The sequence below is a fragment of the Saccostrea cucullata genome, unplaced genomic scaffold (genome assembly GCF_032062105.1).
Source record: "Saccostrea cucullata isolate Sc308-1 unplaced genomic scaffold, CSIRO_AGI_Scuc_v1 ctg297, whole genome shotgun sequence".
In the NCBI taxonomy this organism is placed as follows: Eukaryota; Metazoa; Mollusca; class Bivalvia; order Ostreida; family Ostreidae; genus Saccostrea; species Saccostrea cuccullata.
In genome coordinates this window covers 567,917-591,164 of record NW_026929962.1, presented here as the reverse complement: position 1 = coordinate 591,164, position 23,248 = coordinate 567,917, and the positions used below count along the sequence as shown (strand labels likewise).

The 23,248-nt window shown below is 34.7% G+C and overlaps 1 protein-coding gene across 1 annotated transcript; it reads right to left on the bottom strand.

Moving 5' to 3' along the window:
- Positions 1 to 1,388: 1,388 nt before the first annotated feature.
- Positions 1,389 to 23,201, bottom strand: LOC134282574 (putative ATP-dependent RNA helicase DHX57). Its single transcript, XM_062764977.1, has 26 exons — positions 22,969 to 23,201; positions 21,496 to 21,636; positions 21,145 to 21,312; positions 19,728 to 20,831; positions 18,662 to 18,766; positions 18,252 to 18,450; positions 17,931 to 18,055; positions 17,669 to 17,802; positions 17,153 to 17,386; positions 16,678 to 16,784; positions 16,458 to 16,564; positions 16,259 to 16,318; positions 16,038 to 16,151; positions 15,668 to 15,831; positions 15,451 to 15,527; positions 15,244 to 15,339; positions 15,074 to 15,123; positions 14,889 to 14,979; positions 14,686 to 14,781; positions 14,094 to 14,177; positions 4,728 to 4,865; positions 4,483 to 4,597; positions 3,866 to 3,927; positions 3,667 to 3,756; positions 3,239 to 3,382; positions 1,389 to 2,869 (listed from the first exon to the last, which is right to left on the bottom strand). The coding sequence occupies exons 1-26, from the start codon at positions 23,130 to 23,132 to the stop codon at positions 2,726 to 2,728; spliced, it is 4,113 nt and encodes a 1,370-aa protein (XP_062620961.1). The 5' UTR covers positions 23,133 to 23,201; the 3' UTR covers positions 1,389 to 2,725.
- Between the last annotated feature and the right edge of the window lie 47 nt (positions 23,202 to 23,248).

Genomic DNA, 23,248 nt, shown 5'->3' with positions numbered 1-23,248 from the left:
CTCAGGTAGTTTAGATTCAAGTTTGTTCAAATCATGCCCCCCGGGGCAAGGGTGGGTATAGGAAAAATCTTTAAAAATCTTCTTCTCCAGAACCACTGGGCCAGGAAAGATGAAACTCATGTGGAATCAGCCTCAGGTAGTGTAGATTCAAGTTTGTTCAAATCATGCCCCCCGGGGCAAGGGTGGGGCCAAAATGGCCGACCCAAGTTTTACATAGGAATATATAGGAAAAATCTTTAAAAATCTTCTTCTCCAGAACCACTGGGCCAGGAAAGATGAAACTCATGTGGAATCATCCTCAGGTAGTGTAGATTCAAGTTTGTTCAAATCATGCCCCCCGGGGCAAGGGTGGGGCCAAAATGGCCGACCCAAGTTTTACATAGGAATATATAGGAAAAATCTTTAAAAATCTTCTTCTCCAGAACCACTGGGCCAGGAAAGATGAAACTCATGTGGAATCAGCCTCAGGTAGTGTAGATTCAAGTTTGTTCAAATCATGACCCCCGGGGCAAGGGTGGGGCCAAAAAGGCTGACCCAAGTTTTACATAGGAATATATAGGAAAAATCTTTAAAAATCTTCTTCTCCAGAACCGCTGGGCCAGGAAAGATGAAACTCATGTGGAATCAGCCTCAGGTAGTGCAAATTCAAGTTTGTTCAAATCATGCCCCCCCGGGGCAAGGGTGGGGCCAAAATGGCCGACCCAAGTTTTACATAGGAATATATAGGAAAAATCTTTAAAAATCTTCTTCTCCAGAACCACTGGGCCAGGAAAGATGAAACTCATGTGGAATCATCCTCAGGTAGTGTAGATTCAAGTTTGTTCAAATCATGCCCCCCGGGGCAAGGGTGGGGCCAAAATGGCCGACCCAAGTTTTACATAGGAATATATAAGAAAAATCTTTAAAAATCTTCTTCTCCAGAACCACTGGGCCAGGAAAGATGAAACTCATGTGGAATCATCCTCAGGTAGTGTAGATTCAAGTTTGTTCAAATCATGACCCCCGGGGCAAGGGTGGGGCCAAAAAGGCTGACCCAAGTTTTACATAGGAATATATAGGAAAAATCTTTAAAAATCTTCTTCTCCAGAACCACTGGGCCAGGAAAGATGAAACTCATGTGGAATCATCCTCAGGTAGTGTAGATTCAAGTTTGTTCAAATCATGCCCCCCCGGGCAAGGGTGGGGCCAAAATGGCCGACCCAAGTTTTATATAGGGATATATAGGGAAACCTTTTAAAATGTTCTTTTCAAGTACTTCAAAGCTATGATTAGTGATATTTATATGGAATCATCCTCAGGTAGTGTAGATTCTAGTTTGTTCAAATAATGAACGCCTGGGGGGGGGGGGGGGGGGGTAAATTCAAGCCAGATGTGCACAGGTGAGCGCTGTGGCCCCTGGGCCTCTTGTTATTATTTTAGTAAATCAATTTATGCAGCGCTATACAGGACTTTGAAAATTATTAAATGGACTTATACCAACTATAAACCTATTTATTACCTATAAGAATGCTATAGGTACACACCATTCCTTCAAGTTTTGAAACTTCTATAATTATCAAAACATATTAAATCTTGTCAAATCGTAATCTTTCATATTAAGGACAACTTATTAGCCGGGCTAATCAATTATCAAACAAACAGTATTTAACAATATCACATGACATGTGGATAGTGTGTGGTAGCCCCTCCCCTTTTCCAATTTATTTTTAACAGTTTAATAAGCTTTAAAAACACTGTGCTGACAATTCTCTAAGCATACTAGAATGAAAGAATGTACAGACCAACTTTTGAATGTGATTTACGAGAATTTATACATTTTGGAGAATTAATTGCTGATAAAACTAGTATTTCATTTGAATATCGGTGTATAAATAATACACTGTATACTAGGCATTTCTTGTTACTTTTTATGTAAATCTACGAAAGGGGTTTTTGATTTATAAATACGCTATCGATCGAATAATGCAATCGAATGTTCGACTAAGGGAAATAAATATTTTGACATCCCTAGATTTTATGTAGTAGTCTTTAACCATAATGCTACATATCCCTTAATGCAAAAATTGTGCAATTTGTGGCACAAGATTTTCTGCATACTGTTGGGGATAATTTTGCCAGTTTCCATCATTGGTCGATCAACGTCTTATACCCCCATATTCCAGACAGAAATTTTAAACAACTAAAATGTATGTATTTTATCCATCTCCAAACCAAAAAAATTTATAGTCGTCCCACAGACCAGTAACTCACTTGTTCTGAATTTTCTGCCATGCGACAGAATGTTTCAAAACGAGAATTTTTTGGTCGCTAGAGAGAAGTGTGAAAGATTGGAAGGCAGATAAAATATAAGCATTGGTTAAAGAACGGTCTAGAATTAAGGGCTTTAAGGTAGCTTGTTGGAAAGTTGAGAAATTATCCCATTATATATATACTATGCTATGCAGAAAATCTTGCGCCTTTGATTGAACCTTTTTTGCATTACTGGATCTGTAGCATTATGGTCAAAGACTGAAATATAAAACCATAATGCTACAGTTCTGTAGCTAGACTATGTTCACATCTGAAATACTGTCTTCTGAAAGAGGTACGTTGTACTCATAGCACCATTACCTAATAAATTGCATGTACAGTACATGTGTGTATAAATGATGTGAATTATTGTCATGCCTTCCTGTATCTACAGTTATAAACAATGCTTCAGCATTAGATGAACTTCTGTAGAGCACTACTGGGTACTTATAAGTTTCACTATGGTGTCGATGATTTTGCTTCCCTTGGGACAGTTACACAAGTCCATATGTGGGTTCTGTATTTTATCAGTTAGGAGTTGATCCAGTTCTAGTCTTAACTCTCGCACCAACTCAGCCACCTGTAAGGATTGGCAGAAAATGTTTACACAAAGCAAAACTTATAAACCACACATTTTGGAGCCAAATATTATTTTGATATGGATGAGGCTAATAGCCGTAACTAGAGAGTGCTTTGACACTATATAACCCAGCAAACCTCCTGGAGACCCATGCATTTATACAACATAACAGACAAAAATACCCCAATTCTGTAGACAAATAGATTGCATACATTTATTTACATACAAAAGAAACCCACATAAATATATAATGTTTAAAAGCTCCGATAAATAGAAATTTCACCAATGATTTGTATTAATTAAGAAATTTTTGGAAGTAAGGAGAAACGTAGATGGTAACAGGCTGTGACAGAATGCTTCTAATTTTACCTTTGGAGAATCTGCGAGAAATCTTATCCAGCCATCATCTATAGAAAGGACAAAGTTTCCTTTCTCCAAATCCACCGAGATGCTTCCTCCCCCAAACAGCAGCAGGGGGTACATACTGACCATGGTACAGTCTCGGATGTATACCTGATCAATGAGCCAAAAATATCAATATCAAAGGCTATACTGTATACAGTGTTATTTTTACTCTGTTCTTTCTGTCCAACTTTCAAACATGTTACTCCCATTTTAACTTCGCCAAGACACGAATGTATTAAATTAAAGAGATAAGTTTTTCATCTTTGAATTTACCCTGCTCAAAATTCACCCTCAGGTCCAAAGTACTTCTGGGGGTAAAATAGACTGAAGAAAAAAACTTCCTGTATATATCAGTACAAGATATTCCCTATATCAAGGTTATTATTGTTTACCTTTGTGGTCTTCACTTTTTCATGGTAAACAAGATAGGGACTCTCATAATGGTTCACTTGAAAGTTCACAGAAGAAGGATGGATGTGGACCTGAAAAAAACAGCAATTTTATTATTTACATATTTTATAAACAGTCAAACCTCATTGTCTTGAACTCAATGGAACTGACAGAAAACTGACTGATAAGAAATAAACTTACAAAACCATCAGATTTAGTTCTAAACTTCAGTTCATCTGGTTTTGGAGCCTTGTAAAGTGCACCTTACAATTTAAAAAAAATGAATTAGGCTTAGATTACATGTCAAAGTCCAAGCATGCTAGGAATATGCATTGTAAAAAAAAATATGAGATGTTTTTAAAACACTTATGCCCTCCCCCTAAATAATTGCAATTTTTCTAAGTCCAAGGGACATAACTTTGTCAAAAATGGCTTGATCATCCCTAGAACAGAACTTGAGCCAGATATTTATTGATAAATCTCTACACCAAATTTCAATTCAATATGTACAACTTCCGCAAAGAAAATGAATGGAAACTGCAAAATTGGAATTTTTCTTCGTCCAAGGTGCATAATTCTGTCCAAAATAGTCCCATCATACCCAAACAGAACTTGACATAGATATTTTTATGATAAATCTGTACATCAAATTTCATTTCAATATGTGCAACCTCTACGAAGAAAATGAACAGAAACTGATGGTGGATGGACATACCAACCGACCAACAGACCGCAGCTAAGCAATATGCCCTCCCTTCTTTGAAGGGGGGCATAATTATAAAGTTTTGGACAAAATGCCTCTTCCATTGCAGTTTTACCTGTGCTTCCTTGGCTAAATTTGTTGGATGGTTTCATCACCTGCACAACATTTGGATACAATGCTCCAACCAAGATGGCAGAAACCAGCTTCCAGTTTGCTGAATTAATATTGGCCTGCAATTGAAAAAATGCAAATATATACAAGATATATACAAAATATATACAATTCACATGTAACCTTATGAATTGCACCACACATATTGTTACCAGACTGTAAATTACTGAGGATATTTTTCCTGCTCACCTCTATCCCTGTGACATCCACCACCCCATCAGATCCTCCCCTGGCTGCTCTTTCCACATCTCGGACCACAATTCCCTCTTTCACAAACCCAATGTCTGACAACAGCTCCACAAATTGCTGCTTCATACTGGCCAACATCTGGTAAAAAATAAAAAAAAATTGGAGATTTAAGTACGGGTCTCTGTAAGAATCAGACAATATGTGTATAAAAGTGAATCATGAGGGTTCTCAGAATTCGATGATTTTACACACATAGGTTTCTCTTACCCTATGAACCACGTATGTAAAATGAAAATTATTTTGGGTCCTGGTTACTATGGAAACATGGCCAAAGAAATTTTCCCTAGCAACCGGTCAATTTTCCATGTTTATGGACAAATATATCACTAAACTTAGAGGCTTGAGATTGAATGTGAATATTACCAGAGGGGTTCTTAAATAATGTTATCATAAAGATAAATATTTCAAGTGATAAAACCATGTAATACATACAATTTTTATTTTAAGATATTTCTTTACGGGCAATGGAAGATATGCATGTTTTGCATTTTTTGCTGATTCAGCATTTTTGTTAATTTGGGCAATTTTCAAGGCCATATATCTCAAACTTCTTGCACAATACAAGAGTATGGTATATTTTACATAAAGGCAGAGGAATATCCTTTTTGGAATTTAAATTCAAAAACGTGTGTTTTTTAATATTTACAATTGGTTGCCTAGCAACAAAAATGGATGTTTTGATTAAGAGAAAGAGACAAATTGTCAAATATGTGAGTTATTTATGGAATTAAATCTTATCGGTGGATACCAAAATCAATTTTTAAAGTAAAAATATATTTCTGAGACTTCTTCATGAATCCAGGAATATTTTGCATATAATTATCGCCATAGTAACAGAAAATTTCCCTTAGCAACAAAGAAAATAAATCTACTTTTGACATGCACTCATATATGTTTGTAAAGATTATTCGGTGTTTGACAGACCACAGTGATTTAAGAGCATCAGTACATTTTTTGTACTTTATTAGTCCCCAACCCGTGAAACTGGAGGGGGCTATAGGTTTCCTCTGAGTCTGTGCGTCGGTCTAGCTGTCCCTATGTCTGTCTGTAAGTCTGTTCTACTTGGGTTTCCACACTTATTTTCTAAACGCTTGCAGATATTAAGCTGAATTTCGGCATGTGAGTGTATCTTGGTAAGTCAAAGATCAAGTTTGAATGTCGTTACGCTTCACTGATTTTTGATAGATTTAGGGCGTTTTAATTTTTTTCATAATGGTTTAAGATCGGGTTCATGCTGTGCTAAATTCCAAAGGTCAACATGGTGAACATGAATGATGATGAAGCCAAAAGAAGATGTTTAAAAAAATGAGTTAAATTTCCGTCTTTTTGTGTTTTTTTTTTTTTTTTTTTAGATTAAAGGCATGCATAACCTCAAAATTTTTAACATCAAACACTTTTAGCATGGTCATAACTTTTGCATATTATAAAATGACATTCTAGAGAAAAGGGAGAAACCGGTAGGGGCATGCATTGCTTTGGTCCAAAAAATCTGACGTTTTCCTGGCATGTAAAGTATCAAAATCGTAAAAAAGCCAGGAAAACGTCAGATTTTTCGGACGAGCATTGCTTATGCAATAATCTCAGAATGTTTTTAACGTTTACACATGGCAACAACAATGAGCATGTAGCAATCATGAAAAGTTATTAAGCGCCATATGGCATTTTTTAACATGTTTAGAGTGTTATAGTTAACATTTATACCTATAAACAAACAAGTGGCAAGGTTCCAGGCCTTAAAAGTTAGACGAGTTTTCTTTCAATCTCAATCTCACAGTTACATGTAAAGGGGTTGAAATAAATGTACAACAAAATATTAGAGAAAAGAGCCTTGAAACATTTTCCAGGGACGAAACCAAAGCAAGCCTTCAACTGTATAAATATGCATGTTTTTATTTTATCCTATATTTAAAAAAAAATCACATTTCTATATAACTCACGCAGATGATCAATATAAACACATTGTTTTGGTCATAATTAATATAGATTTTCACATTTCAAAATTTTCAAACTTTATTCTTCCAAAAAGAGCAGTGCTAGGGAATTAAGCAGAAAAAAATGTGTATCAGTTAAAATTTGAAACAAAAGGCCCAGGGACCACATCCCTCACCTGAGCACCGTAGCAGGGATCAAAGCAAAAATCAGTTCAGCCTTGGAAAGATTAAATATATTTGTGGTCCCGACCTACCCCTAAAAGGGAGGGGGTACGTCTTATTTCTTAAGTGATACATGTATCCAATGTAACTTAAGTTCTTCCAGATAAGTACTATTTAAGGTGAGTCAAATAACAAGTTTCTTGATTAAAGCTGAACACTAATCGTAAAAAGCCAAAGTCCGCAATATTTCCTGTTCTTCAACGCTCTCCCTACAACCCATATATAAGGAGCAGATCGCTTATCATTTCAATGTATTTTGCTGTAGAGATCCGACAAGTGTAGACGTACATCTTACAAAGTTACATAGCCGTGCTACTCGGTCGCGATGAAATTATCAAAGTTAACGTACTTTTTCCAAAACAGGACAAAAGTATCATGAAAAATATAGGTCGATACATCATTTACAAACAGAAAATGCACATAAAAACAAGGAATAAACGCAAAAAATCTAAGACCACGCAAGGAGTACTACATGTTGGCCACGAGTTTTGAGTGTGCAATCAGGTGTCACAAAATCGAACTGTTTATGTACCCTTCTGACAGTGCCTATTTATGAGAACATGTAAATAGTACCCAAGAAAGCAAATTCCAAAAGCAGCAAGATATTACTTTAAACCACTGGTACTTTGTTTCCGTGGTTACACGGAAAAGAAGAAAATGATCAAATTTTCTTATGTTGTTGGTGTTGTGGTGTTGCAAGGTCCTAGGGATGTATACATGTCACAAATGCGGATCCAGTGCCGGTGTGCCGGTCATCCACCCTCCCGTTTGAAGATTTTGTACATGTACACTAATGTATATAAAATTTATATGTCCACCATCCTAAAATCAAGGAAAAACATCTTTCATTTGTGGACCCCCACTCGTCCCATGCCCTAAACCCAATGGGGACTTCAGTGCAGCCTTGGACCCCCTGCCTTCTTCTGCCCCCCACCCCAACCCAACCCCACCCTGTTTTTTTCTCTCAAGATAGGAGCACTAGCCCACTTTCAGTAAAGTAAATAGATAGCTAATGAAACATGCAAATTTAGGCTGAAGTCAGAAATTCTAAATAGTGCACGAAGTAGAAATCAGATTTTGCAAATATAAAAAAACCCCATTTTTTAAAAATAAATTTAAACATTTGGAAATGAATGTATTCTTTGAAAATTAAGGTACATTGATGGCATTAGGAATTCTATTTATTTTATCTCAGTTTAGTTCAGTTTATTGAAGTTAAAGAGACATATATCTCACAATTATACATTTTTAATAACAAATATAATGATGAGCTTAACATGCAACATGTACAGCACATATTATATTTTCTATAATGTATACACTGTAAAAATTGTGTTTAGGATTTAAACACTTCCATGACGTGTTTAGATCTAAACATGTATAGAAATATGTTTAACAACTAAACACTTACGTCTAAACATGTTTTATTTCTAAATGTGTTTAGAAATTAAACACGTTCTGTAGTAAAATACAGAGTTATCTTCCCGGAAATGACACAAAATATTCGTATATTTGAATGTTAATTTGAGCGGCCATCGAAACAAAGTAAATCACAAAAGGCTTAAGGGACGTATCAAGGAGAGATACTGACATCCCAACTGATAACCATGAAGAATTATTGAAAAATCATTTGAAAGGCATCTTGTACTGCAATATATTAAAGGTATGTTTTCTTTTTATCACGATTTGCATTATTAAACAACGATGATGAATGTAAACAGTGCCTTGAGGTCGTTTATAGACTTGTAGGAGAGGAGTTTATATTGAACTTCATTTGAAATAACTATTTTAATATAAGTATAGTTTCAATGCAACTTGAAAAAATGATGCCATCTTCAATTGGCAGCATACGGTACTTTCACTTAAATCTGACTTTCTTTCCTACAGGTTATGTGAGTAGTCCGGATTGAACTCAAAGCATGCATGTATCAAAGTACCTACATGGCGTCATCTTCAAATTGTTGTTCCATGATCAACACTAACGTATTTTAACAAGTGTATTGGATTACACCTAATTCGACAATGTTCGAAGGATTTGACTACATGTACCTAAAATTATCATTTTGTGATTATCCTTGTGCATTTGAATTGGATTACTTTTCGGCAGTTACTGATGGGATATTATATTATGTAGTGCTATATAGTGCTTTAGGACTGCTGAAAGTTAATCATGCAAGTTTGACATTTTGATGACTGATATATGGAACACTCTGCAACCGACTGAAACTGTAATTAATCATATACAAAATGTATTATTTGAAATAAATATTTTATAATTTTAATTGATATATCTTTAACAAAGCATTATTAAAAAGATTAAAGTTTTGATATAAAATTGCTAGCTTTTTTTTTTATTTTTGTTGCTCATCCCTGCGTTATAGATATAATGTATGTCATGCTGATTGAACTTATAGAGATCAAAAAATTAAATTTGTGTAAAAAGAACATCACACAATTGTAAAGTATCTACATATCTAAACAATCAGAGGCCTTAAGATGAATAATTTATATCGGCTAATATTTTGAAAATTTAAATAATCATGATAATATTTTATGTATTAAGTAATATGCTCTTTGTGCCAAAATTTACAAGTGTTTATAGATTTTTTTTTGCAGTTACACTTGTTTTAATATGTTAAATCTAGATATGTTTAGTTTCTAAGCACATAATTAAGATATGTGTTTAAAATTCAAACACTTTTCTAAGCACTTTTTTGTCACCTTCTTTTTTATATGTTTAATTCCTAAACATGTAACATTTCTAAACATGTATGAGAAAGTGTTTAGAATCTAAACACGTATGTGCTTAGATTCTAAACACTTTCTCATACGTGTTTAGAAACTAAACATGTTTAGGAATTAAACATATAAAAAAGAAGGTGACAAAAAAGTGTTTAGAAAAGTGTTTGAATTCTAAACACATTTCTTACAGTGTAAACAAGTGAAAGACACTATTCTTGATGCACTCGCTAGTTGCACAAATTTTCCTAGATTACATAATTCTTTTTTATTCTGTGCAATAACATGACTACCGGTAAGTAACTTAGGGCACTTGGTCTTCGGGAGTATAGTACATATATGTACACTGTGTTACAGTTTCTATCTAACATGTACAATTTTGCAAAGCCTAGCCAATGAAATTCACTTTTAATATTTACAATGCAGTCATCATTATTTTCCTCTGTCCTTTTTAGGAGACATGCTTGAAGAATACAATTATCACTAGTCACTACTTAAAAAGAAAAAAAAAACAATATTTAAGGATTTTCTTTTCCCTGACCAGTTCAAGAGGAAATTCACCTAATTCACAATATATTATCATGATGATATATGTATTCTGAAAAGGGTACATAGTGCAGGGTGCAGATATGATTATGTTTTGTAGTACAATTTTTAGTGTATTGATGTATAAGGGTATACCTATTGAATACATCAAAACATCCCTCCTTTCAAGTAACACTATATATTATTGTAAGTTACAACAAGAGGCCCATGGGCCACATCGCTCACCCGAGCATTGTGGCAAGGAAAAAGTAGACATTGGTTAACAATACTATTGAAAAGTTTAAATCCAAAAGTTTGGCCCCGCCCTACCCATGGGGGTCATGATTTGAACAAACTTGAATCTACACTACCTGAGGATGCATCCATATAAATATGAGCAATTATGGCTTTGCTATTCTTGAGAAGAAGATTTTTAAAGAATTTTCCTATATATTTCTATATAAAACTTTGGTCGCCCATTGTGGCCCCGCCCTACCCCCGGGGGACATGATTTGAACAAATTTGAATCTACACTACCTGAGGATGTTTGACCATAAGTTTCATCTTTTCTGGCACAGTGGTTCTTGAGAAGAAGATTTTTAAAACATACCACTAAATTTTCATTAATTCCCAATTGTCTCCCCTTGAATGAGGACGTGGCCCTTCATTTGAACAAACTTGAATCCCCTTCACCCAAGGATGCTTTATGGCAAGTTTGGTTGAAACTGGCCCAGCAGTTCTTGAGAAGAAGTCGAAAATGTGAAAAGTTTACGGACAGACAGACGGACGCCGGACAAAATGTGATCAGAAAAGCTCACTTGAGCCTTCGGCTCAGGTGAGCTAAAAACAGTTTAATGTTTTTCAAGTTAAAAAAAAAAATACCACACAAAATTAAAGAGAATTTGTACACTTCGATTGATTGATTGTGTATATTGTTAAACGTCTCTCTCTCGAGAATTTTTCACTCACATGGAGACGGTGGAGAGCTGCAAATTTTGTCATATACTTGGCACTGAGGGTCATTGAGCAGGGAGGGATCTTTTTTCATGCCAGCACCTACTGCGACACGGGACCTTGGTTTATACGGTCTCATCCGAAGGACCAGTCTCCATGTCCCACAGTGGGATTCGAACCCTGGACGTCAGGATTGACTCCTTTGCGACTCTCGAGCAGACGCTTTAACCACTGCGCCACGCGGACGACTGCAGACTTCGAAAGATGTATGTTGATTTTCGAAATCCATTGCTTGGTAAAAATATATCATCTTATGCAAAGTGATCAATAATGCTATGAACGCTAGGGATAGAAATTTACAGTACAAAATATTAGGCTATATTTTTTTTTTGTCCTACATTTATATGGCAAGTATTGACTTTGGACAATTGCAGGCACTTTTTCTGTATTTGTCCTGCTTAGGGCATTGATTCCCTATTGATGTATTGTAGTTTTATTATACCCAATTTGGACAATTGTTTCAAACAAAGGGATGTAGCAACAGGGGGCCCAAGGGGTGGGGGCTGCCCCCCCCCCCAGTTTTTTCGAACGTAACATTACTGTAGGAAATGTTTATTAGAAGACACCCCCCCCCCCAACTTTACAGTTACAGTTAAGGGAAATAAAGGAAATGTATTATTGCATTGAAATAAAATTTGGTGCTAGCTGAAGGTGTGCTTTTATTGTAAAAAAAAAATAAATAAAAATATCATATACCAATTATACAAACAATGATATTTCAATAAATATTTTTTAAACACCGGGAGCAAGTCCCTTTTCACCAAGATTCATTTTTTAAATTCATAAAAAAGATTGCTCATGAAGAAAACTGGTAAAAATCGTAAATCATGCTAGTTTGAACCACAGGGGCCTGTAACATACTGTATTTGATTTTACGTAATCACTATATGTATTCCTTTTTTGTATATATATAGTGATTACGTAAAATCAAAAACAGTATGTTACCGGCCCCTGTGGTTTGAACATCTAACCCGTCTAAACAAGCTACTCTGAGTATATATACAGTGTTACATAGAGATTGTGTCTGTCACTGTCTGACCTGACATATGCCTACATTGTCTCTCATCAACGTGTTTTTACATGTAATGTAATATTTTTATTGCGAAATGTACCGGGGTCGGGGGAGAGTCAGGGCAGAGGCCCCCTCAGGTGTCACAATTTTCAAAGCAAGGGAATCTCGGTTAAATGCATGAAAGCCAAAAAATGGAAAGAAAAAAGCACAGGGGCTTGCTCCCAGCGTGTAATAATTATTTATTAAAAAATCATTTAGAGAGTAATCCAAGGGAAGTAATTGGGAAGCAAAAATGCTTCAAAATGCAGAAAAAATTAATATTCACCTTTAAAATTCTTTTATGCATATCATTTGCCCACCGAATTTTTATTTAAAATGTTTAATGTAATAAAATGTTGACCTTCCTTTTCCTATGCTTAATTTGTAAATGATTGTATTTTTTGTCCTAAGCATTTAAAAACAGCAAAATTTACCATATTTTGATATTTTCGAGTACCTAGCATGACCACTAACAAGTGTGAATGAAAATTGAACCGTAAACATTGTTGTTTGGATCTCTAGCACTGGTTTAAAAAAATTATACACAAATTTAATTATCTCCTTTCATTTCTGGACATCTTCATGAAAAGAGCAGATTTTCATGATTTACAGAAATGAGAAAGTCTGTATCCCGTTCCCATGGCAACGGTAAACCGAGGTTATAATTCAAAAATACTTCTACATTTCACATTCAATCACACATTTGTTTAAAATTATGACAGAAAAAATTCAAATCTGTAAGTATGCGTTGCCAACCAATTTTGATAATTACGGAGAATTGGTCTTAAAATGCTTATGTACAGAGACTTTAGAAAATAACTTTAGCTCTTTGTAGTGTATAATTTTATTAACGTTATAAGCTCAGTAATATTGCTATGCATTAAATAAGATCAAAAATTAATATTGTTAAAGTTCAACACTATTTTTTAATATTTACCAAATCATCATTTCTAGACGAAAATAATCAAATCTGTGAATGAGTGCATGTCAAAAGTGGATTTATTTTCTTTGTTGCTATGGGGAATTTTCTGTTGCTATGGCGATTAGTATATGCAAAATATTCCTGGATTCATGAAGAAGTCTCAGAAATATATTTTTACTTTAAAAATTGATTTTGGTATCCACCGATAAGATTTAATTCCATAAATAACTCGCATATTTGACAATTTGTCTCTTTCTCTTAATCAAAACATCCATTTTTGTTGCTAGGCAACCAATTGTAAATATTAAAAAACACACGTTTTTGAATATAAATTCCAAAAAGGATATTCCTCTGCCTTTATGTAAAATATACCATACTCTTGTATTGTGCAAGAAGTTTGAGATATATGGCCTTGAAAATTGCCCAAATTAACAAAAATGCTGAATCAGCAAAAAATGCAAAACATGCATATCTTCCATTGCCCGTAAAAGAAATATCTTGAAATAAAAATTGTATGTATTACATGGTTTTATCACTTGAAATGTTTATCTTTATGATAACATTATTTAAGAACCCCTCTGGTAATATTCACATTCAATTTCAAGCCTCTAATTTTAGTGATATATTTGTCCATAAACATGGAAAATTGACTGGTTGCTAGGGAAAATTTCTTTGGCTATGTTTCCATAGTAACCAGGACCCAAAATAATTTTCATTTTACATACGTGGTTCATAGGGTAAGAGAAACCTATGTGTGTAAAATCATCGAATTCTGAGAACCCTCATGATTCACCTTTTGTCTGATTCTTACAGAGACCTGTACTTAATTTTCAAAATTTCAGCTTTATCATAATTTTAAGTAGATTGTACATTAGGTAACATTTTGATAATGAAATCCTTACCTGGAGGGACTTATATGACAGGAAATTTTCATGACAGAATCTGTAGCCCTCATTATGGGACTTCAATCTGGACTCGATCCATCCCTGTACAAAGTTAACAGTGATTACAAGAGACCTGGGCATTCATTTCTTGTCATGTTAAAATGTAGCAAGTCTGCAAATTAAGCTTAAGAGAAGGGTTTTAATAACTGGAACACTTCCTCACAATGAACAGAACTGCGCTAGTGAGTTATGGCTAGGTATGGGCGTTTCTGTGCAAATGAGCTTTTGAAAATGCATATGTTGTGTAATTTTTACACAGAGAAGGTTCAAGCTTATTTTCTTATACATACTTAGTACCCACAGCATGACAAAGCAACTACAGATTATGACATCATATCATATGACGTCATTGATCTTTTCCATTCAAGGTAATAAACACATTAACAAAACAATGTCGGCACAAGGGTATATCCTATCTAATTTTTGATAAATAATGTATAAAATTTAGACCTCAATACATAGCCTTAATCTACTTGCACGATACTGATACATACAACAATGCATAAACTGCCCTCAATATTCCTCCATTCAACTTCAAATATATAGGTACCTTGTATGCATTGAGCATTGTAAGGTGATCAGAATTCCCCACAGCAAATTCTAATTTCTTCTTGTCTGCCTCATCCCTCTTGTCAAACGGAGACACCTGAGAAAAGAACTGACTGAATGAAGTAAAGTACATAAAACTAATATCAAGTTTGTTAATTCTCATTTAAAGTTAAATGTTTGTAAGTATTAATAAACTACACATACAAATGGGGACTTGTAACTAAGAGTTGCAGCAATGGTTAATGCTGGGTCAAGGCATCTGAATATTGCTCCAAACAGCATCAACTTCCCAATTCTGTAAAAAAAAAAATATTCATCAGCTTTAAATTACTTTTAAAACATGCTTCAACATTATTTTCTGTTCTTATACCAAAATGTTAGAATCTCACCTGACATCTACAGGTAATGATCCCAAATGATAACCCAAGGGGGTTAACTCCTATAAAAATATTTAATAGTCATTTTAATTAGAGAATTATTTCAATTAAAAACTCATACATGTAAATGATACTTGTCAATATACATGCATCTACTCAGTACTTATGTAAACAGCTCTTACATTGTCTTCATCCAGAGCACCTAGATCTTGTAAACGTTTGAGAGCTGCCATGATGGATTCTTCAGAGGGTGGTTCTGGCAGTTGCTCCAATACTTCCTAAAATAGCACCAAAATTCTGATCTGGTGAGTACCTTTCACTTAATTTTCTGTTCATCTTTTAAAGTAGTATACACATGTTGATATAATTAGAACACTATAAAACTGTACCTGAACATTTACTGTCTTAAAGATATCCAACATTTTGATCCTTAAACAGATTTGCTCCAAAGGTGCTCTTTGAATTTCTGCCACAATAAATAATTTTATTTTAACAAATCATATTGTTTCCAAAAGCATAATGTCTGAATACATGTACTTGTAAAAGCAAAATATACAAAAACAACTGGCATTATCATTGCTCTAATTTCAATATAAGGAAACTGACCAGGGATTGGCTGATCCTGGAGGTGGTAGTCAAAGCGATGACTGGTGAAGAGATGGAAGCAGACCCCCGACGTGACCCTCCCAGCCCTCCCCCTCCTCTGGAGAGCATTAGCCCGGGACACCCACACAGTGTCCAGACTCTCCATTCCTTTGCTGAAGTCATACCTGGAAATTGAATGATAAATTACAGCTTTTAAAATTATAAATTTTGGTCCTTAAAAAGGATCTTGCATGTAAAACAATCAGAAGTCTCTGTTATTAACTGTTTAAATCCTTTATCGTTGGTTATATGTTATTTAGAATTCTTCAAAGCTATTGTACAGGTATTTTTAAATGTAAAATATAAAACAATTAATTAAACAAATTGATACCTTTTCTCTTTCATTTTTCCAGCATCAATGACAAAGGTGATGTCATCTATTGTGATGGACGTCTCTGCTATGTTGGTTGCTATGACAATCTTTGTAACACCTTCTGGAGGTTTCCTGAAATTTTGAATTATAAAAAAGCATACATGGAACAATCTGAGAATACTCCATCAGAGTAGCTTTCTACTAAAGACCTTTTCAGCAAATGAAACTGATATACTCACAGAAAAACTGCATGCTGGTCCTCACTGGACAGTGTAGAATGCAGAGGAATGATTTTGAACCTAAATAAAACAAGGTTCAGAAAAATAGAAAAGATACATGAAAATCAACAGATAATCATTCAATTTTTTGTACTGCAACAGTGATTTAGTAACAAAGTTCCTGTTCTATTATTATTTTTTAGAGTTTTTGGTTACTAACCTGCCCCCACTCCTGACACCAAACACCCGATGAGATGTCAGTGCCTCATACAGCTGTTGTATCTCAGCAAACCCTGGCAGAAACACCAAAACAGCTCCTTTTGAATACTGAAAAGTCAGAAAAACAAACCTTTTAATCATTCCATGTTCAGTACTGTATAGATCGATTACAGATGTTGTCTTCATTTTCTGACACAAAATGACAAGATATTTATTCTGACCTGATGGTCTCCATCCACAATCCACTCCAGCAGATCCACAATCAGGTCGTAGTTAATCTTGTCCAAGTCCATCATGGACAGAGCTTTACAGGTCAACTTTTTATACTCTTCAACAAAATGTCAAGTTAGTTAGCAAGACATTGTCCACCTCCTTTACTGATTAAGTATAGACTCTTGCATTGTTTTTAGTAAGAATATTAATCTGGTCATTATTATTTCTCTTTAATATAATTTTATTTTCCTTTTTTACAAGACAAATGAATGATAAAACTCAACATCTTAAAGACTGGCTGTCCAATATTTGAAATAATGTCATGGATATATAGGCACTGAGAAAAAACAATTATAACAACATGGAAGAAAAATGTTAAAGTCAACAAATTTCTCATATAAAATCGGCAGAAATATTGGTAGATCATTACCTGAGTACCGGTACATCAGCTGAGTCGCTGCTGAGATATTTATAGATCATTACCTGAGTATCGGTACATCAGCTGTTTGACTGTGAGGTTTTCATCCTTCACCCTCTCCCCTGGGGGTTTCCCTGGATCTGTGTTAAGATCTTCCTCATACGTCTGCCAGGACTGTCCCTGTCTGACTGCATTCATCTGCTTCAGGGGGCGGGCGTATGGCGACCTTTCTTCCATCACAAATCCTGTTAGCTCTGTAGCATCCTCTAGGAAGAAGGACTGGACAGGAAAGGCTTTTCCTGGAATTCAGGATATCAAATCTCAGAATATTAATTATAATACAGTACATTTTTACATGTACTGTACTACATGTACATTCAAAAAGGTCCCTTATTTCAGTTATTTGACATCTTTCCATAAAATGTCATTCTTTATTTTCTTAACTCTGAACATGCATGAAAAATCTTCTGTATTATATAATAAGCATGTACTAGTATATTATAAGTATGGCTTTCCCATGCTTGATGATAATTTTCCCTTAGATATTATGTATATACCGGTACACAAACTGAAAAACTTACCAGGAATATCAATGACAGGACAGCCATTGAAGTATTCTGAGAACAGCTCAGCATTCAATGTGGCACTCATCAGGATAACCTTCAGATCTGGTCTCTTAGGGAGCATGTCTCGCAAGTACATCATCAGGAAGTCACTGTAAATACCACAGACTTATCAGGACTCAACATACACAACAAATGTGTCGCTGCTGCATGAGGTGTGCTTTTGTTACCTTCTAATACAATACAACTTTAATTTGTACTGAGTTTAAAAATGACAAACCTTTCCTCTGATCTCTCATGGACTTCATCAATAATGACATGTGACACCCCATTAAGATCTGGATCCCCCTCTAATCTTCTCAGAACAATTCCAGTTGTACAAAACAGCAGTCTTGTCAATGAAGACTAAATTACAGAACAAAAAAGAGATTAAATTAGTACATTATCTTAACAATTGAAAACATGGGTTTCTAATGCATATTTTCCAATCAATTTTGCTTCTAACACTGTCTTATAAATAAAATTAATTATTCAGATTCTGTAATACTCATCCTATTTCATTCATCATTGTTGAAAACACAGAAAATCCTGAGACAATCACCTGCACTTTCTCCAGTCTGATCTGATATCCCACAATTCTCCCCAGCTTGTCCACCCTTTCCTCCGCCACTCGCTCAGCTACAGCCATGGCAGAAATCCTCCGAGGCTGTGTACACAGAATGTTACACATCTTCAGACCCTTCTCATTCCTTAAGTAGGAGTCCAGGATAAACTGGGGCACCTGTGTTGTCTTTCCACACCTGAAATGACAATCATAAAAAAATTATATTTATGCATATAACTTGATCAATTTTCAGTACTTTTTCTCATATAAACTGCACAAGGAATAACAAGGGGAAAGCTTTTGTACAGATAACTTTGTTACAAACTAATAGCAGCAAATTTCAGGAATATAAATTATCTCCAAAAAGTTTGAATATTAATACTAAACACAGACTAGTAATGGATTACCCTGTCATTCCACTGATTACCAGAACCTGGTGCTTCTTCAGAGCTTCCAAAATGTCTTCTTGTTTGTTCCATGCTGGCAAGCGCTTTTTTGAGAAAGCACCCCCAGTATTTGACCCTTTGGTAGTCAAGTAATCATTAAACACATTGGGCACAGTTCCTTTTATCAGTAAGTATTACTAACTTTAGGGGAACTATTACTATCACATGGAATAAAAACATTACTCAAAATTTTTGTCATTTTTTAAATAATGCCTCTATTTTATTAAAAAAAAGTGCATAAAAAATTTAGTGTGATGTTTTTATCATTTATCAAACAAACCTTGCTGACTGAAAAATTACTCCATTGCTGCAAAACGGTAAAATGAGATTTAATAATTTTCCCATGTTGATAATGGTACCAAAAGTACCTGGAATCTAATAAGGGCATTCATTCCAGGACAATTTTAAAAGAATGTCGTTTGAAATTTAATATTTCAAATAATTATTTTCAATTAAAAGAAGCAGTGATATTTAAAATTATTACTACGATTTCATTTGCAGAAATAGTGTGTAAAATTATAAAATCTAATAATCTCATATTACGAACGAGTTAGCAAGTGCTATACGTACTTTATCACAATTTTAACACACACACAAAAAAATATCAAAGAAATATTTCATCACTCTTTTTCAGCTTTTTGCAGCAATAAATGTTGTAGTTCTGAGCACACATACATTTAATAGACAATAAATATTTAGAGGAAGTGAAAATATTCTTGCACTTTATCTTTTATTCAAAACAAACACAAGAATAGAGGCTAAATGAGTGAAAATTCCCGAATTCAGTAACGTTTTTTATTACTGAAAAGAGTAATAGTTCCCTTTTACAGTAATACTTCCCCGAAAAAGGAACTGTGCCCAACCTGTTAAAGGTAAATACATGTCCTATATTAGTACATGAAGTTAGTGTAATCCCCTTCCTCAACCATTTTTCAAAGATTAAAAAAAATCAAAAGTAGATATAAATAAAGTTTTAAAAATTCTGTATTATAAATTGGCATGAAGTACAAAAATATTTTGTATACATATCAAATAATGTACCTGTTTTCTTTTGAATTCATCTTTAAGTCTTCTGTTTTGCTTGAGAAGCTCTCCTTCTGATATTTGATTGTTTTCTGACTCTCTGGAAATTGTCCTCTTCATTGCCACAGGTCTGTCTTCCACTTCCTCTATGTCTCCCTTGTTTTGTTTACTGTTTCCTCCTTCTGTAACTCTCAAATCCTTTGCATCTTCATCATCATAATTTCCTGAGTACTCATCTTCCAAATTTTCTGCAGCATGGTAATTTTCAGATGACTTTGGGCTTCCAAGTTTCATGTCATGTCTTAAACTAGGGATGATGGAAGGTTCTGATTCTGGAAGACTGAAGGGTAGAGGAGGTTTTTCTATCCACTGAGCAATCATTAGGTCATCTTCCAACAAGGCTATTAGAGAGAACGATGCAGGGGACTGATTGGAGGCTAGCTCTTTGGCTTCATTTAACAGCCCCTCTGTTATATTCAAACATAAATGATAAGGAAAACCTGGCACTAAAGAAGAAAACCCAATAATAGGAGGTTCATATGGGTAAATATTATCTTCCAAAAAGCGAAGTTCAAGTTCGAAGTTCGCTTTGTCATCCTTTTCAGTAGCTTCACGATTTGTGCTTGTCACTTCCAAAGAGTGTTTGTATTTGCATTTTTCACCAAACCGACATGACCCTTTCTGATAAAATTTACATATATTTGAATCCCTTTCTGTTTCTGCTTCTTTACTAAATTTTGAATTTCCACCAGATTCCATCACCATATCAACCAAATTTTTCAATTCAAGACGGAACATCCATAGTCTGTTTGGGATTCTAACTTCAAATTCATCAATATAGATAGATTCCAGAGCTAGAATTTCCTCCTTCCTCTGTTCCTCTATTTCCTCCCAGGTAACTCCTCCCTCTTCCAGCTTTTCCTCCTTACTCTTAATGACTTTATCTTCAGTCTCTCCATTACCATCACTATCCTCCCCAACATCATTACTCATAGCTACATGGGAGGGCAAGTCGAAACATTTATTGTAGAGATATTCCAGTGATGATCCAATATCTCCGTCCAGAAGCTGCAGTGCCTCAATACATCTCTGCTTTTCAAAGCCATACCTGTTGATATTGTCAATGATTATTTTCAGAAACAACTACAATGTTTGTTTACATAATGTAATACATACAGTGTATATTTATATTCACTGTATGATGCTTTTCATTTACACTGGAAACATATCTTTTAAACTTGGTTAAAGCAATCATTCTTGAAATAAAATTCCTTCAGAAAAAATCTAAAAGTTACCGGAAATAATCATCTTTTTAAACTGTAATTTGTATAATGTTAAAGAAATATTATATTGTTGAAAAAATAAGTGATCAATTCTGAACAAAGCTGGAGATTTGAATATAAGCATTAGACATACATTACCTGACTAATTTATTGACAGCATATCTATTGACGTTCTCCACTGTATATTTTTTTTGTCCTGTAGATTTTGGACCAGCATAGTTGACAGCTTCCTCCACAACCAGTGTATTGTCTGTCAACCAGTACTGGTCTTCATAGCGGTCATCCAACTCATCATATTCCTCATCACTAATTGAATCAGACACCATGTATATCAAAAGGATGATACATTAATAAAAGCTTGATTTAATCAATCTTTAGTAATCATAAATTAGATTAAAAAATTAATCCAAATATATAGCATTTAATTATAAATTTATGTTTGCTTTTATACGCATAGCCTTCAGAAATGCATCATATTAATTTTTGTACCTGTATGTGTCAATTTCTTCCCCACGTAAATCTCTAAGCATGTCCTCCACCATATCTTGGTTTTCTGTTGTCATCAGAAGTCTCTGCATGGGTACACGGACCTCTTTCTCAAAACTAGGACTTGGTTGTGCCAAATTCTTCCTATAACACATCAATGTATTATGGTTTTATTTTCAGAAAAATTACTGGATTAAACTAAAATTGTTTCTCAAAAATGTTTAGAAAGCTGGTTGCAAAGATGGATTTTCATTTTATTTAAGAAAACGGTGGGGTTTTTTATATTTACATTGCACAATAAAAATTTCTTCTCAGTGTTCCATAAAAATTAGCAGAACAGCAGTCTCATACAATTCATTGTTAGAAAAAATGAACCTGCTTTGATTTTAATGAATAAATAGCAGATAAAGAGTAGATTAGATGTTTTTAATGAAAATTTGCTGTTCAGACTTGGATTTGGTAAAGCAATATACATACAACCAATTACATCATCTCAAGTCTTTCTGTCAGAGGTTGTTTGAAAGACCCATATGCATGAAGTTGCAATTGACATACAAGTCTGTCATGTGACATCAGAGTCTATACATAGCAAATGTGGTTTGACAAGCCCAATCAAAATTAAAACTGAATAGGTATTAAAACACGTGTTTTGAGCACGTGTTACATTCAAACCGATTGGAATTTTGTGTATTTGTGTGCCGACGTCATGCGCAAAGAAGTCGAATGGCGAGGAGGCGACCTAATTCAAGTGATGCTTCATTTGTCGGTGATAGGGTCGTTTAAACGGCGAAAGCATCACATTAATGACGATTAACAAGTAGGAGAATAATTGTTTTACTGATTTCTCGCGTCTCGGGAGTTAGCTCTGTGAAATAAAGTTGTAAAAGGTAGCGAGGCGGAGCGCCGCTTGTAGCGAGCTCCAACTAACGTGTACGAGCAGAGGAAATTCCCACTTTTTCCAAGAAATATGAGCCACATCCAAACTCCCAATAATCCTTTGCGGTGCACAAGTCACAATATAAAACAACTTAGAGTCAAAGAAATTACAAACAACGATTTAATGCAATCTCCATGCCATAAAAATAGTTTGCACCGTCAAATATTAACTTTAAACAGCATACAACTAAAGAAATTTCTTATTTATTGAATCCAAAGGTGGTCAAAATGCTGTTGGCAGTGATGCAATTTCATGCAAATACTGTGTATTTTTAACAAGCACAGCCAGGGACACAAAGTATGGCCTGAACTGCGAGCTCTAATGACAACGCCTGGGCAAAGAGACATAATTGGATGTCAGAGTTTAGACGCACTAAATGTCATGTACAGTTTGATAAACCCAATCTAAATTAAAATGAATAAGTATCTGCACTCGCCCTAACGGTCCCACCGTCAACATTTGATATAACAGGTTTGAGATTTTTACTTCTATGACTTTATTTGATAATCACAAAAAGGGAAGTCTGCTAAAGTGTATACCGATATCTGTCATCATTATCTACTCTCCCTCTGTCTCCATATTGTCGGTCGTCATCTCTTCGACTGCCTCTTCCTCGTGAACTTTTTGATGAACCACGATTAAAGCGCCCTCCTCCTCTGTTTGGTCGGCCTCTCTTCTTGCGTACTACGATTCTATCATCCATACTTACCCCAGTCACCGATAAAATAAAGCAAATGCAGTTAAATTCTGTGCATTTTCACACGGCAATAAAAAAAATTGTCAATGTTAATTTTTATTTTACAATTTAATGTGTAATTT

Excerpts from the sequence above, each read along its gene's own strand:
- LOC134282574 (XM_062764977.1), bottom strand. The coding sequence starts at position 23,132 with ATGGATGATAGAATCGTAGTACGCAAGAAGAGAGGCCGACCAAACAGA. Across the intron at positions 18,767-19,727 it reads AAACAGGTACATTATTTGAT|TGGGGGTGCTTTCTCAAAAA; the intron begins ATGTATACAAAA and ends AGGGTCAAATAC. Across the intron at positions 3,928-4,482 it reads ATTTAGCCAAGGAAGCACAG|GTGCACTTTACAAGGCTCCA; the intron begins GTAAAACTGCAA and ends TTAAATTGTAAG.